The sequence below is a fragment of the Gossypium arboreum genome, chromosome 7, assembly GCF_025698485.1.
Source record: "Gossypium arboreum isolate Shixiya-1 chromosome 7, ASM2569848v2, whole genome shotgun sequence".
NCBI lineage: Eukaryota > Viridiplantae > Streptophyta > Magnoliopsida > Malvales > Malvaceae > Gossypium > Gossypium arboreum.
Genome location: NC_069076.1, coordinates 97,905,951 through 97,923,735, shown reverse-complemented (window position 1 = coordinate 97,923,735; position 17,785 = coordinate 97,905,951). Strand labels below are relative to the sequence as shown.

The 17,785-nt window shown below is 34.4% G+C and overlaps 1 protein-coding gene across 1 annotated transcript; it reads right to left on the bottom strand.

Annotated features, from left to right (window-relative positions):
* Nucleotides 1-6,368: 6,368 nt before the first annotated feature.
* On the bottom strand, nt 6,369-7,930 carry LOC108485212 (bidirectional sugar transporter SWEET5-like). The gene is made up of 6 exons (XM_017789051.2): nt 7,768-7,930; nt 7,594-7,630; nt 7,279-7,495; nt 7,033-7,194; nt 6,828-6,947; nt 6,369-6,680 (listed from the first exon to the last, which is right to left on the bottom strand). The coding sequence occupies exons 1-6, from the start codon at nt 7,808-7,810 to the stop codon at nt 6,552-6,554; spliced, it is 708 nt and encodes a 235-aa protein (XP_017644540.1). The 5' UTR covers nt 7,811-7,930; the 3' UTR covers nt 6,369-6,551.
* Nucleotides 7,931-17,785: the final 9,855 nt, after the last annotated feature.

The following is a 17,785-nucleotide window of genomic DNA, read 5'->3' as shown; positions in this document are numbered from 1 at the left end:
GTGTGGCCAGCCCGTGTAGAATTCTGACTTGCAATTTCTTAAGTATCATAGGGGCACACGGCTTGGGCACATACCCATGTGGCTAGGCCGTATGGTGCACTGATTTTTCATCATTTTAAAACCATTTTTACTTGATTTTGACACACGACCATGCTTGAAACTCATGTTCTTCACACAGCCAAGATATACGGCCGTGTCTTTTTTCAGTGTATTATCCTGACTTCATATTTAAAGATGCAGGGGACACACGGTCATTTCACACGCCCGTGGGCTGTCCGTGTGTCACACACGACCTAGACACAGGCCCATGTATCTTACCCGTGTGGATGAAATAAGGCCATTTTCTAGCCCTATTTCTCACCCAAACTTAACCATTTTCCTGCATGAAAACTTACAAGTATATACCAACCAATTTAACCAATTTCCATCATTCAATCTAACATTTCCAACTTTTAAATATGCCTTAAAGCTTACCTTTACATTGATTTGTAAATCATATTTTATGAAAGGTGATTTGTATTTTATTGAACATGAACATACCATATTACCTCAAAATACATATATTACTAGCCATTCCAATGGTTAGATTTTAAATAAACATATTACTTCATCATTTGACCTCAAAATCTTATACATGCCATTATAACAAAATAGATTTATCATTTCTACCAAAATGAAGGGATTGATAGTGTGATGATAGCTCCGACCCAATTGCAACCTTTACGAGTTTTGAGCATTATAAAACAGGAAAAATATAAACCTAGTAAGCATTGATGCTTAGTAAGTTCGTATAACCAAACTACACTTACCATTCATAAATATATAATAAGTAAATCACACATAAGGCAATTTATCCATCAACTTAGCAAACTAGCAAATATGGCCTATACACAATTATTCAACTAAATTGGTTAGTACAAAAACATTATTTTGCATAGATGAGCTCATCATGTCATTTCTTCTTATTTCATTTGTTAATACATTTTCGTTGAATCTTTGAATTTTCAATGGACCTTTCCTTTTCTAGTTGTACACCCGAGGTGCACAATCCCTTTTCAAGTAGTACACACGAAGTGTGAATACCCTTTTTAATTTGTACACACAAAGTGCACTGATACGTGATATTCGTGACAGGTTTTAAATATTTATAATGAATCGTTCTTGAAACTAACTATTATCACGATGAAGGCAAGTGTACCTATCGAACAGTAGTATAGCTTTAGCAAGACCGGACCATCAAACCCAAAGGAACTAAAAGTACTAGTATCAACTTTCTTTTTATTATCTAGCCTAAAAAATAAAAGGGTTTTGTTTATCTAACTAATTAACTAAACTAAGAAATCACAGAAAAGAAATTTGAGGAAAGTACTTTTTGGAAAACTCGATTGATTGAGACAATACCTAAGGAAAAATCCACCTAGACTTCACTTGTTATTTGACTCTGAATCGGACGATTTATTCATTCAACTTGTTCCGTAGAAATCCCTAAGTTATATTATTATCTCTCTCGAAACTAACAACGTCTAACCCTAGTTTGAATAATTGAAATCTCTTTCTAATTAACGCCCTAGGGTTGCATTAACTCGATTTATGGATCCCCTTATTAGGTTTCACCCTAATCCGGTAAAATCTTGTCACCCTATCTCTAGGCGCGCAACCAACTCCACTTAATTATGACAAATTTACTCTTAGACAGGGTCTATTCCTCCTCTGAATAAGAGCTTAACTTTAATCAATATCCTGGAATATTAAAACAAGAATTTAGAACACATAATTAAGAACAAGTCAAATATTTATCATACAATTTAGATAATAATAACAAGATCCGTCTTAGGTTTCATTCCCCTTAGGTATTTAGGAGTTTTAGTTCATACTAATTAAAGAAAACATATCAAAAGAATAAAAATAACAAAACATAAGAAAACCCAAAACTCTTGACGGAATTTGAAGGGAGATCTTCAGTCTTGATGGTGAATCCAGCTTCTGAGATGGATCGATCGGCTTCTCTTGAGCAATTCCTTGCTTCCTCCTTTGCGTCCCCTGTCTAAGTGCCTCCTCAGGTGTTTAAATAAGCTTTGGAATGCCTAAGAGCCCTCAAGATTGGCCTTTTTCGAATTGGACTAAACTTAGGCTCTGCAGGGACACGCCCGTGTGCGATTGCTTAAGGCCGTGGTCAAGGCTGTTAAATGGGCACGGGCGTGTGATCTACCCGTGTAAATCTCGCTTTGACCTTGCCAAGGGGACACGGCCGTGTGGTTTGCCAGTGTGAGGAAGTCCAGGCCGTGTTGATTTTGTACGTTGGCACATTTTCTCCCTTTTTGGCCCATTTCTCGTTCCTTTCACTCTCCTATGCTCACCAAGTATAAAACATGAAATTAAGGCATTAGGAGCATCGAATTCACCAATTTTAAGGAAAAATCATCCATAAAATGTGCTAAGCATGGGATAGAAATATGTATAAATTATGGTTTATCATGCACATAACCTTTTCAAGTGTACATTTCCTTTTCAAGTGGTATACATAACCTTTTCAAGTGTACATTTCCTTTTCAAGTGGTATACACAAAGTATATCTTTCCTTTTCATATGGTATACTCAAAGTATACCTAACCTTTTCAATTATACACATAAAGTGTACATAGCCTTTTCAAGTTGTACCCTTTCGGGATACATTTCCTTTTCATAATGAGATCAAAATATTATCCTTTAGGGACAACCTTTATTGCAGCATATGCAAGATCTCATATTCACGGTAATCACATGTCCAATCAGAAATCAATATTCAAACGGATTCATATAATATTTCATTATTTACATGTAAATCACAAATCAACATTGGTTTATTACTAGTACGTACCAATTACAAATCATGATGCATATAATTCAACAATCAATTCAACATATTTACATGCTTAATTTAGTTATACGAACTTACCTTGACAATCGATCGTATTTACTAGTCCGAGACTTTTTCTTTCCTTCGATCTTTTTCTTTGTTCGACACTTTTGGATCTATATAAATAAATTTAATCATCAATTCTATGATTTTTACATTCAATCAAGCCCATTTCACATTTTAGGAAAAACTACCATTTTGCCCTTAAACTTTTAATTAATTCCAATTTCATCCCTAGGCTTGGAAATTGAAATTCATGCAATTTACTCCTTATTCCAATCTTATTCAAAATTCGTTATTCCAAGGTTATTCAAAATTCCAATATAAATTTACAGCACATGTATTTCATAAATTTCAGAATTTTTCTGAGAACTTCACTACTTTGCAATTTAGTCCCTACACATGCTTTCACTAAAAATCACTTTGTAAAAGTGATTTCTCTATTAATAACCTTTCATTTCCTATCATAAACTTTAAATTTACAGCATATTCATCCATAGGTAATTTTCTAAACTTTGATTTTCTCTCAATTTAATCACCCAAATAAAGAAATTAAGCTTTCCCGATCTAAAAAATATAAAAATCACTAAAAACGGGAGATAGAACTTACCAAATCAAGCTTGAGAAATTTATTTTCTCTCTCTTAGGGTTTCCATGTATTTTATGAAGAAGAAGATGATATAAAATGGATTTTATTCTATTTAATCTTTTATCATATATTAATTTATTCACTTTCCAATTTTGTCTTTGCATCTTTTCAATTTTTCATGGATGAATCACTAAAAATATCTACATATTTTTCATCAATGGCCTAATTGTCATATAAGGACCTCACATTTTGAATTCTATAGCTATTTAATCCTTATAACTACTAGAATTCAACTTTGACATTTTATTCAATTTAGTCCTTTTTGCAATTATACACATAATTGATAAAATTTTTCGATAAAAATTTTCATGCAATATTCCTATCATAATACCTATCATTTTATGAAATTTAAAAAATTTTATTTTTTAAACTCGGATTTGTGGTCCCGAAACCACTATTTTGATTTCACTGAAATTGGACTGTTACATTAATCGCCACCAATATTATTTGGTTTGTAATATTTCGTTTGTTTTTTTTTAAATATTTTTTGGTATGTAATTGTCGCTCACTTATATTGACAGAGTATGAGATCATGAAGAACCGTTTTCATGAGATGTTGGAAATTGTGTAGTCAACTGACTTGGCAGAGGCAACATGCCTTACTAACATACTCTTTGATCAGTGGACAAAATTACACGATGGCGGGCTACGAAATATGTTAGGGGTTTATACACTCTTTTTTTTTTTTTGTCGTTATAAATGACTGTTGGAACAGGGAAAAAAGCCTGCTTAAGTGGAAGCGCTTTAGTAAAGCGCGTTAACGTAGATGCTATTTCAAGGTAAGAGGAGAAAAAAGCGTTGAGCTAAAGGTGCTTTTCTGATTTTTCTCTAAAAACGATTCCAGCTCAACGTGTTTTATAAAAAAAGGGCCATTCCATTAAATATCAGGCAAAATGGCTCATTTCCGTAATTTTTTTTTAGAAATCGGCCTTTTTTTGGTAAATTAATCTGAAAAACGAAAGAAAAGTAAAAATATGTAGAGTGAAAAATGAAAAAAAAAAGGGTGAATGTTGAAAAACGAAAGAAAGTGGGTGAGCTACACACCTTATGTTCAGGCAATTCCATGTGTCCATGTGGCCTTCCCTCTCTTTCTTTTCTCTTTCGGAAACAACTTCAACAACAAAGAAGAAAAAACAAGAAGAAACAAGGACTAAAAAGCTGGTCTTTTTTATCCCAGTGTAACAATCACCCATCACTTATTATTGAGCAACTCTCTCAGTTTTCACTTTTTTATTTGTTTTTTTCTTCCTTTAGTTTCTGTAAAAAGTTTTTACCTTTTCAAAAGTATGAAGGATAGCTCTGATAGGTTTGTGAGAGCCGATTAGATACTTGACAGGCATCTTTACAGGGTTAGGCCTTAGGACTAGTGGCAACAACAAGAGAAAGAGAGATGATGATGATGAGGCTTGCTCCCAAATATAGCACCATTAAGAAGGCAACTTTAGAGAAGGGGAGACATTGGTGGGGGATATAGCACCATTAAGAAGGCAACTTTAGAGAAGGGGAGACATTGGTGGGGGATCGATCTTCCAAGTTCATCATCAAAACTATCATTGCTCATTGTACCTTTGGTACTGTTCACCGTGGAAAATATGATGGCCAGGATGTTGCTGGTTAGAATCTCTTTAGAGTGCCCAAATGCAAAATAATTCTTTTTTCCCTTAATATTGTGTTCTTTCAAGGCTATTCCCCCCCTACCTTTTAGACGAATTGACTAATTTAAGTTTTTGATTCTCACATAATTTGCATTAGTGAATATTTCAGTTTAGTTTTGTGTAATCAAGGTTATTCTTTAATAGGATTTCACAGCTGAAAGCAGACGGTAAAATCAGGTGTTTCTACTAAGGTTTACTCTAGTTTTTGATGCAATGTTAGACAAGGGCTATTATAATACTTGATCTCGTTATTGATGCTTTGAGGTCCCTTCGTCTCATAGTTCATTAGCCTCAGTGGTTCTAAGTTACTATGGGTTATTATCTTGGGGTTTATGTCAGATGATTTATAAGGACTTGGCTGTTTTGTGTATCCTAAAAGAGACTAGCATGCTTGCAAGTTTTAATTATACTATTTTTGTGGTCGTTGATCATCTTTGTAGTTTCTTATTATTTTTAATCTCACTAATTCTGGTTCAAACGTTATAGTTTATGGGGGCAACAATGAGCTCATCAAGGCTATATATACAGGCCAAGTAGCGTGTGTTGTGTTGTTCTTGATTATCTTCTTAGGGGTGTTCTGAACTATTATCTTATAAAGAATAGGAGAAGAAAGCTAGCTTTTAAAGTGGTTGCTCAACATTCCCTTGATATTGCAAGAGAGTACCTATGTCTTGTTTTTGTTGCTTGTAATTTCTTTTCTTTGTTGTGTTGTAGTGAAATGGTTTCATAGCTCAAGCATAATACTTACATGTCTGCTGTGTCTTGTAATTTTCTTGAGCTTTATGCTTAAGAGGGGGTCTATGATTTTGTAGGTTGAGTTACCTTCATTCACATAGATGTAAATAAGCTAGACAAGAAACGTACAGTGAGGATTGTTGATTTTGGGTTAATGACATGACAAGAGAGATTGGAACCTTTGGTTACACGGCTCTTGAGATATTCAGGTCTGACAATAAAATTTGCATAACACTCAAAATTGAAATATGCACAATAAGATGTTCTGCAAGGATACAGCCTAAGTTGAAGAACATGTCTGCAAATGGTGGATTGTAGTCTTAGGCACACACACACACACACACACACACACACACACACACATATAAGTCCTGTTTGAAGCCGAGGAATTATAGTAAACTAATAAGAAACAAGAACAAGATTGAACTCAATATTGTAGGAACGGGAACCAAACATTTTCTGCAATTAAAGTGGAATCGAAATACTGGCAAGAAAATATTTGTTGTACAGATTTTTTGTCTACGAAAATCTAAAAACCTGGGAATGATAGACAAACAAGAACGACAAATCCACTTGAAAGGAGGATAAAGAGAAATAAAATTTGATGGCGTCATCATCAAATCTCGGAAAGTTGAACTTGTTGAGCTGGTGCTTTATCATCTTCATCCCATTTGGTAGTTCTATAGAACCATGCATAAAGTATAAGCTGCACCAAACCTGACAGGGTTCCCAAGCCATTCGGAATCTACACAAAAAAAACAAAGTGTCGATTAAGGACATAGACATGGACATGTAACATACGTGATTATGGTCACTTCCCTTGTATATAAAAGTTAATACTCTTGTATCATATATTCCAAATATATATAAGAGGAGCTTGCAGAGAGTTTACCAAGACGTTAATATCAAATTTGAGTAATGCATAAATCACCCAAACAACTCCATTTAAGAAGTTAAAAAGGGAGAGAGTGAAGGGCATGTACTTGACGCTTTTTGTCTTAATCACCATACGCTGCCAAACGTCAATAATTCAATAAATATGAGAATTTTATTTAGCTAATGGAAAGGTATAAAAAGAAAACTAAATTCATACGTACCATGACTGTCAATGGTGAAGTGTACATTCCAATGTTGAAGACAATGGCCAAAATTCCAACAAACATGGACCTTTTTTGGGTTGTTTGGAACACAAGTAAAGTAATCAAAACTACAGCTGCCATGAAGATGATTTCGATCAAAAGATAAAAGCAAATCCTCTTCTGCAAAAGGAAAAGAATGGGATTTCTTTTCAAATATATGGAAAATTATGGTGAATATATATGTATGTATGTAATTATACTAACTCGCTTCTTGTTGTTAGAGAAGATAAAGAAGATGGTTACGAAGACGCCCTCAATCACCAGGCCAACACCATTGATGGTAATGATCAAAAGACTGTCGGGATGGACAATGGGGAGACCATAGAACACCCACATGGCACAGTTCAAGATTGTTGCTACATATGGATCCGGCTTGAACTCTTCCACGGATTTCAATTTAAATATTTTAATAAATGTGGGGCTAATCGTAAAGCAAACAAACAAACAAGAATAATTTTAGCAATTACTAAAAAAACAGAAATGACAAAATGTAAAAATTAGAAGCATAAATTTGCATACACGGGCGAGAGAAACAGGAATAAGGAGATGATATTTCCTGAATAAAAAGAGATAATATACTATAAGTTAGAAAAATAATAACAAAATACATGCATACGTATATATATATATATATATGTGTGCGTGTGTGTGTATTCACTAAGCATTTGATTTAATGATGATTTGGATACGAACCGATGATCCCAACGATGGTTCTAATCGCATTTGTACTCAACATTTTGACTGCAACTTTGGAGAAGAAAGTAGGTCGAGAAAATTAGGACACAAAAGACTGAAACCTTTATTTTGTTTTTTTGAATGCAATGATGCTTAGAAATGTAGGATTATGTGATGGAGTAAATTAGCTAGTGAACAAATTGCATAAATAGTAGTTGTTAGATAAGATTATTTCTGTGCTGTACTGCTAGAACTGTGGATCGAGAGAAAACTCTTGACTTCTCCATATATAGGTTAAAAAAAGAAAAGAAAAGATTGGTCATACGCAATTTACGTCGAACTAGTTGCTTTTCATTCAACTAATTTTAATGAGTTTCATGCGAGCTCCACTCTAACCGAAAAGGATGGCGGTGCGTTTGCTTTGCCTTGGATATAATAACTTAATGGTTAAAAATACTAAAAACGTCTTCAACTAATTCATTGTTTACAAGTTAAACCTTTTACTTTCATTTTATCCTAACATAATTATATCTTTTTTAGCTCTAAAATCTAATATGAGAGTGATCCGAACTTGATTAAAAATAAGGTATAATGAAAAATTTTACCCTCAATATTTACATTTTCTATCAAATTGGTTCTTGTTGATGTGTGGATCAACAAGGAGGAGACAAGGAAGAGGAAGTGGTAGTGCTGACGGAGATCGATTCACCCTGTCGAGCGAAAGAACTGGAGAGTAGCAAAAGTGAAGGTGGTGGAGGTGGAAGTTGGGAATAAATTGGAAGAGTGTAGGTAAGTGTGCTAAAGAGTCGATCTCCACTTCATTATCTTGGGGAGTGTTTATAGATGAGGTCTCGTGTTGGGTAGCATTAGCGTGGTAGATTCGTTATCAGACCATCATTATAGGATACATGAGGTAGATGTCCTTACTAGGACGAGGATGTCTGTGATAGGTGTCATTCTTTCTGATTTGAGGTACGAAGTAGTTGAACCCATGTGGGGGTTTTGTGACCAAAAGGATTATGCTTTTAACAGCAGATTAAATGCCTAGAAGATTGAATGGTGGCTACATTCTGGCGGGCAAGTGGTTGATGTTGAAATTTCAACACTAAGAAAAGAAGAATTGTAGAGAAAAAGCAAGAAATTTAGCAACAAAACTGTCTATTAAAGTTTCATATATTACACACTTTTTGAACAATAAAACAAGGGTATTTATAACAACAAAAAAACACTCCTAATTCTGGAAAGAAATAGCAAAGATTTTATGCTAATAAACATCAAATATACTATGCTAATAAATACTAAATCTCCTAAAAATCTGGAAAACATAATATTAAAACATAACTTGCACGTAAGTTATTCAAATCCAGTTGCTTCATAGCTTCATAGTTTAGCTTTAGACAACTTGCATCTTCTTCATGATCCTAGTTTGCATTTTTCCCGCGACCCTAGTTCACATTCTAGTTTGCCAAAGTAATGAGCTCGCTACTTACTGTTCATTTGAGGTAGCTCGCCACTTACCGTGAGTTCGCCAATCTTGAAGGGTTCACCAAATGTGCATGTTACATGAATGGTCATCTCACAGCACTCCTCCTTGGCCTTCATGCTGCAAACACCAATTTTGTTTCTTAGCTTCCTCGTCTGCAAGTTGAGTTTCAGTACTGCAATGAACCAAAGTCACTTCTTTCCTTTATTTGACTTCTCTCACAAAATAGTACTTGATCTTGAAATGTTTTGTCTTTCCATAGAAGATTACGTTCTTCGCAATTGCTATAGCAGACTGGTTGTTGCATAAATTTTAGGTTGCTTCAACCTGCACAAGATTCAATTCAAACAAAAGTTTTTTCAACCAAATTGTTTGGTTGACTGTTGTTGTCGCAACTACATACTCTGCTTCAGCTGTAGATTGAGCAACTGTCGATTGTTTCTTTGAACTCCAAGAGAGTACCTCAAATCCAAGCGAAAAGAAATATTCGGAGGTACTTTATATATGATCCACTAATCTAGCCTAATCACTGTCAATGTACCCAACAAGCTTCAACGTGTTTGCCTTTACGAACCAAACACCAAAATTAACTGTTCCTTTGATGTATCTCAACATCCTCTTCGTTGCTTTCAAATGAGAAGTATCACAGTAGGTGTAACACCCCTTACCTGTATTCAATGCAGGAATAGGGTTACGGAGCATTACCGGACTTATAAAACGATTAAACATTCATTTCACATGCATTTTCAAATTTCATGCAACCATCGTTCAAACTCAATCACATTGTCCCTAATACAAGCCTACAAAACCTTAAACATGCATTCGGGATGGTTCAGGACTAAACTGAGAACTAAGGAAATTTTTACAAAACTAAGAAAAATTTTCAACTACAAGGGACACACATGTGTCTTACACGGCCAAAGGCACACCCATGTCACAGGCCGTATGGACATTCGAAATGGGATCATGGCCGTGTTCTAGCCCGTGTCTGACCTCGTGTAACTATTCTACTTGGGTCACACGGCCAACACACACACCTGTGTGACTAGCTCGTGTGCCCTAAAAATGGCCACACACGCCCGTGTGCTAGGTTCTGCCAAACTTATAGGGTATACTGACTTATGCCACACGGCCAAGTCACATGCCCGTATGCTAGGCCATGTGAAGCATACTGACTTGATTTTTAATTCAACACCAAGGGACACACAGTCGTGTAAAATAACCGTGTGTCACACACTGCTGAGACACACGCCCTTGTCTCTGCCTGTGTGGAAAAAAATAGACTATTTACCAAGCCAATTTGCCACCAAACTTTACACATACCTAAAACAATCCATTTGACATCAAAACATGGCATATATAGGCATTCATCTACTCTCAACCAAGCATAAATTTTACCATTTCAGTGCCAACCAATACATATCATAACAATACCACAATATGCCATTTCAATTTCATACTAAAACTCATAATCTCAAATCATCAATACAATTTTGCATATTTAGCCTAATCTCACAAGCATACCAAATTCAATTCTCAACCATTTAATGCCAATAGTTACCAAATGTTTAATAAGCATAAAATAACCATATTTAAACATCTAACCAAAACCATATACACATATGTATACACAACCAAAACAACCAAATTAAGTCAAATCTCATGGCTTTATACAAAGCCAAAACATTTACATTTACAAGCCAATTCAAATGGCTAACTTCATTATCAAACTATATATCAAAATGACCATAATCCTATACATGCCATATACCCAAAATACTTAAGTTCAAAGGTACCAAGTGAGAGATGGATAGTGTGATGAAGTCTCCGACGGTCCCTAAATCCAAGCTAGCTTTGAATTCACTATAAAACACGAAAAGTTCAACAATGTAAGCTATAAAGCTTAGTAAGTTCATATAGCATTTAAATAACTTATCATATATGCTCAAATTAAGCAAATGAAAACATAACATAGCGTAGCTTATAATCAATCACCAATCTACCACATTTGCATTCACAAAGTTAGATGTAACTTTCATAATTTTTCCTTATTTCAATGTATTGCTCAGTTCATGTACAAACCTATACCATCATGTATCAAACTCATACTTATCCGCATATTTGACATACCCGTTGAACCATTTGGAATACTATCGGATACTTGGGAATCTCGCACCCTAAGTGCTACAAATATAGCCAAAGCTATCTCAATCTCATATCACATACAATGCTCACACTAGAGCTATCAACAGGTCTACTCACACAAGCTGACGGTCATGATGAAGCTACACGGTGCTGCTCACACAAGTTGACGAGTATCAGCAACACATGTTGGATAACTCAGCCACCGGTAGGACGTACGGACTAGCACCCAAATCACATAACCCTTAATGACATGTCATTCATATCCTAAACAATTCCTAAGGTTCAACCGGGATTTCTTACTTGCTGAATCGTCGTCGAACATGTCCGTAAAGTCGTACTTACATTTATACAATATCAAAGCATATAAAATACAATTATAACAAAGCTTATTACATACGAGCTTATTACATACGAACTTACCTCGAATGCAAAAATAGTGAATTATGTCGATTAATCTGAAACCTTGTTATTTCCCCGATCTAAATCTGTATTTCACTTTTCTTGATCTAAATGTAATCAAAATTAACTTATTTAATAATCTCTTTATTCAATTAATCCAAAACACACATTAAGGCACTTTTATATTTTTTCCCCTAATATTTCAACATTTTTACAATTTAGTCATTATTTCATAAAATCACAAATTCATATAATTCAACCAAAACCCATGCTAGCCAAATTTTAATGAGGTCTCTAGCAGTCCATATTTTTCATTTATTTCACAATTTAACCACAAAATTTAAATATTTCAAAATTTAGCCCTTAATTGACAATTTTGTCAAAAATCACTTTACAAATGTTGTTTATCTAATAGCAAGCATACATTTTCTATCATCAAACGTCAAAATACACATGTATTCTGTAACACCCGTAACCTGTATCCATCGCCGGAATAGGATTACAAGGTACTACCGATCAATACATATCATTTAACATACATAACTTATACATTTATGCATTCATAATCAAATACCATTCAATACAATCATATTGTCCCTTATAAGGAATTACAAGTCCTTAAACATGATTTAAAAATGATTTGGGACTAAACTGATAACATATGAAAATTTTAGAAACTTAGAAAAATTTCAACATTTCAGGGGTCACACGCCCATGTGAACAGGCCGTGTGGAAACAGGGCATACATACTGAATTGGGTCATACAGCCAACCACATGCCCGTGTGCCCTTCGAAGTGGCCACACATGCCCATGTGCCAAGCTGTGTGCTAGGCCGTGCTAAACTGTAAGGTATACTGACTTGTACCACACGGCCAGTCACACGCTCGTGTGTGAGATCATGTGGAGCATAATGACTTTATTTTAATTTAACACCAGGGAAGACACAGCTGTGTAACATCACGCCCGTGTCTCTGCTCATGTAGACATAAATAGGCTATTTGCAAAGTCATTTTGCCACCCTATTTTCACATACATGCACAAGCATAAAATTTCATCAATTCATAACTCAATAGGCAGCCATTTCAATACATTTTATACATATATGATACCAATTCAACATAATATTCAAATACTTAATTAACATAATGCAATTTCCAATCATATGCCAACCACATATCAAGATAACATTTGCATAATTCCAGTCCATCTACTACTTATCAAACATACCATAATTGCCAAAAAACTATACCAAATTTAGCCAAATCACATGGCTTAGACTTATACCACAAAATGTGCCAAAAATTCATTATCTCAAGTAACCATACTTATCATCTTTAATACTAGCCTATACATGCCATATTTACATATATCCACAAATTTAAAAGTACCAATCGGCAACTAGATAGTGTGACGCAAAACTCTGACTTGTCTGAAACGAGCGAGCTATCGAACCTCTATAAAACATAGAAAAAGAAACAGAGTAAGCTTTATAGCTTAGTAAACCCGTATAATTTAGAATTAAACTTACCATTTATACATAAACAATGCAATTAATCAATGTGTAACCAATTCAATTACCAATTGCCTAAACACAAGCATTCATCACATGTTAGTCATTTAAATACATGATATCATCCATTATCTCAATGTAAATATTCAATACATTGTATCATAACAAATTTACATACATTAAGTACATCATTTGTAACATTTTACTTTCGATCATATAAATAGTAATTCATTCGTATAAACAGTACTTTATCATATCATAGAATTTATGCTCGTTGAACTTATTAGAATCTTGAGGGATACTCGGGTGATATACAGTATATATAAATTAGTAATCCGTCAATTCCTTATCATTTTCTACTCTTTCGAGCTATGAACAGTAAACTTCTCATGAGCTGATGGATAGTAAGCTCTATTGAGCTAAAACGGTAAGCTCTGACGAGCTAAATTAGTAAGCTCTTACGAGCTGATATATTAGTAAGCTCATATAAGCAATGGTGAGTCCGCAACACATGTAGGATCTCAACCAAAACAGTAACCATAGTGACATGTCACTCTATCCTACGAATTCTTACAGTTCAAACGAAGCTTGGAAACCATCAAACTATATCAATAAAAGTTAGTATTCCAAGTATATCAATTACTCAATTATACACATTCATTACAAATAAATACAAGTATTTAAAAGTTCGATTCTAATTATACGAACTTACCTCGTATAGCTCAGAAAGCAAATATCGACTATTCGTCCACTTTTCTTTTTCCCCGATCTAATTCCAATATCAGCTTATCTTGATCTATATATTATCAAAATCAGCTTATTTAATTAACTATTTATGCAATTTAGTCCAAAACACACTTTAGGGCTATTTTACACATTTTCCCCTAAACTTTCACTTTTTTACAATTTAGTCCTTATCACATAAAATTGCAAGTTCATGCAATTTAGTACCAGCCCATGCTTAGCTGAATTTACTATATAATACTAGCAGCCTATATTTGCAATTTATTCACACTTCTACCCACATAATTTTACATTTTCACAATTTAATCCCTTTTTGACATTTTTATCAAAAATCACTTTACAAAACTAGTTTAACTAACAACAATAATCGCGTTATTTTGTGATAGGTTTTAAATATTTATAATTACTCGTTCTTGAACTAACTATTATCGTGATGTAGGCAAGTGTACCTATCGAACAGTAGTATAGTTTTAGCAAGACCGGATTGTCGAACCCAAAGGAACTAAAAGTACTAGTAATGACTGTCTTTTTATTATCTAGCCTAAGACTAATAGGGTTTTGTTTTAATTAACTAATTATCTAAACTAAGAACGCACAGAGAAAAGAATTAGGGAATTGCTTTTGGGAAAATCGATTGAATGAAGATAATACCTAAGGAAAAATCCACCTAGACTTTACTTGTTATTCTGGCTTCGAATCGGACGATTTATTCATTCAACTTGTTCCGTAGAGATCCCTAAGTTATGTTATTATCCCTATTCAATACTAATAACGTCTAATCCCTAGATTTTATAACTGAAAATTTTCTCTAGTTAACACTCTAGGGTTGCATTAACTCGATCTATGGATCCCTTTATTAGGTTTCATCCTAATCCGGCAAAATCTTGTTACCCTATTTCTAGGCACGCAATCAACTCTGCTTAATTATGATAAATGTACTCTTAGACAAGGTCTATTCCTCCTCTGAATAAGAGCTTATCTTGAATCAGTATCTTGGGATATCAAAACAAGAATTAAGAACACATAATTAAGAACAAGTTAAATATTTATCATACGATTCAGAAAATAATAACAAGATTCGTCTTAAGTTTTATTCCCCTTAGGTATTTAGGGGATTTAGTTCATAACTAAATAAGAAAACATCTTAGAAAAATAAAGAATACAAAACATAAAGAAAACCCAAAACTCCTGAAGGGAAATTGAGGAGAGATCTTCATTCTTGATGATGAATCCAACTTCTGAGATGGATCAATTGGCTTCATTCGAGTAATTCCTTACTTCCCCTTCTCCGCCTTCTTTTTCTTCCTCCTCTAGGGTGTATTTATAGGCTTTGAAATGCCTAGAAGCCCTCAAAAATGGCCTTTTCCGAATTGGACTTAACTTAGGCTCGGCAGGGGCACGCCCATGGCACATGCCCGTGTTCGATTACTTTAGGCCGTGCTTGAGCCTGCCAAATTGACACAGTCGTGTGGTCTGCCCGTGTGATGAGGTCCAGGCCGTGTTAATTTCGTACCTTGGCCTATTTTTTCCGTTTTTGGCTTGTTTCTCGTTCTTTTCGTTCTCCTAAGTATAAAACATGAAATTAAAGCATTAGGAGCATCGAATTCACCAATTCTTATGAAAAATCATCCATAAAATACGTTAAACATGGGGTAAAAATATATATAAATTACGGTTTATCAAATACCCCCACACTTAAGCTTTTGCTTGTCCTCAAGAAAAATCCTCAACTCATAATCAAAATAAATTCTTCTCAACTTATAATTCTTATCGATAATATCTTAAAATAATCCATAGGTAGTCATACATTGAGAATTCAATTAAAAGGGCATAAAAGTTTCAAACATTCCAAGTTGAGTATTTAATCATACAAACATAGGTGTCTCTCCGCATCTAAGTAATTACCTTTGATTCAAAATATCACAGAGTTTCACATCCTTACTAAAGATTCACTCAAATCACTCGAGGTGTTTAAGGACAATAAATGAAACACTCAATAGTCAATAATGAAAAGTCATTACCATAGGCTTGCATGAAAATCAAATCTCCACCACTGTAATTTAAGATGATACATCAATCAAAAGGTCTTTAGAGGGTTGTAGTGAGGCTTGGTTAGGAGGTGTGGTCATAAGCTGAAAGAAAAAGGTAGAATCGAGATTGAATTGAAAAATTGCCTAACTAGAAAAAGAGTTAATCTTCACTTTCGTACAACAGAGCTTCTTCTCAGAATATGAAATTACAGATATGTATACATAGTTTTTTTTTTAAACAACAAGTTAATAAATATAAACTAACTATTAAGAACTAAACATAGCTAAGTAATCCATTCAACTCAAATCTCGACAAAAATAGGGATTAATTTAGGGGATTTCAACAATAATGGGTTAAAGGTTAATATTAAGGGTAATACAATAAATGGCTTATTAGGCTCACTAGGGGTTAATCGTGGAAGTAGGCTTTTCATGGCATGAGTGGGTTAATCCTATTGCCTTAATAATTTTGATATATCAAATCAAATAGTGTGGTCTCGACATGTATAATCAAGCAAGTTCTAGAATAACAGTTCAATACTGACGCACTCAAAGTAATAATAAAAGTGAGCATGAAAGGATTAATAGATGTTCAAAAGGCTCAAAAATCTCACAAAAATTATGTCTTTTTGATGTTTAGACTCGTGAATTCCAATTCATGGTAATACCTAGACTTGGGGAAACAACCTATAATTTTAAATTCTTAAAAATCAACTTATCATGCTTGATTCTCTAATATCTTAAAGTTTAAACAATCAATGCATAAATGCCTATGTTTTAATTCAAGAAATATCAATCAAAATCATAAATCAATTAAAATTTATCCTAAATATGATATGAGAGTTTTTCAAGAGAACAAGGTGATTATTCAGGGATTTTTCTGATAATGAATGAATGCCCCCCCACACTTAAGATGTACATTGCCCTCAATGTACAAAGATAGATATTAGAGTATAAAAATAAGATAGGGAGAGAAGTGAAACTTCCTGTATGATGAATTCCTCGAACTAGAGTTTTGGAGAGTGATCGATTCAAGAGTGGAGGAGGATGCTCCGGCGGTCGCAGAGGCTCATTAGGCCATAAGTCTTGTGCCAAAAGAATATTATATCTAGTGGTAGCTATGGTCGTAGTCGAGCAGGACATGACAGTCATGGAGAACCTTTCCTGGTGGAGTTTTAGTTCCTATGTGATGATGAGCTTAAGAGATCTATATAACTGTGATAAAATCAAGAACTTTTTAGGGGATATTAGGAAAAATAATTACTCAAAAAGAAAAACTGAAATGATAATTAAAAATAAAATTTCTAAAATCTAATAAAAATAAAGAGTAGTTTCAATAAAAATTAAAAACATAAAATAATAAATAAATATTTCTAAACATCTTCATCGCTGGATGGTTCGCGATGTGGGACTGGCGATGAGATGTGGAGATGCTGACAAATCTGCTGTAAGGTAGCATCAATATTGTCAAATCATTGAAAACACTTATGCTCGAATCGGGTGAAGTGCTCAAAGATGTCAGCATATGAAGCCGCTGCATGAACTGGACGAGAGGGTGGTGGCGACTGAGTCGGTGGGTCCTCGTGCTATGGGGGACATCATCAGGAATGTCCTCGTAGGCCTCCTCTTCGGCAGATTGGGCAAGACGATATTGGAGGAGGGTAGGTTCCTCGGTGCCTCTCGATCATCCTCATGCTAAGCATGCTCGAGATGCCTTGTGGAAA

Bases quoted from the DNA above. Each gene is read 5' to 3' on its own strand.
- LOC108485212 (XM_017789051.2), bottom strand. From the start codon at position 7,810: ATGTTGAGTACAAATGCGATTAGAACCATCGTTGGGATCATCG. The intron at 7,496-7,593 runs GTATGCAAATTT...CTTTACGATTAG, and splicing joins TTCCTGTTTCTCTCGCCCGT to CCCCACATTTATTAAAATAT. The intron at 6,681-6,827 runs GTAAACTCTCTG...TTTTTTGTGTAG, and splicing joins AATTTGATATTAACGTCTTG to ATTCCGAATGGCTTGGGAAC.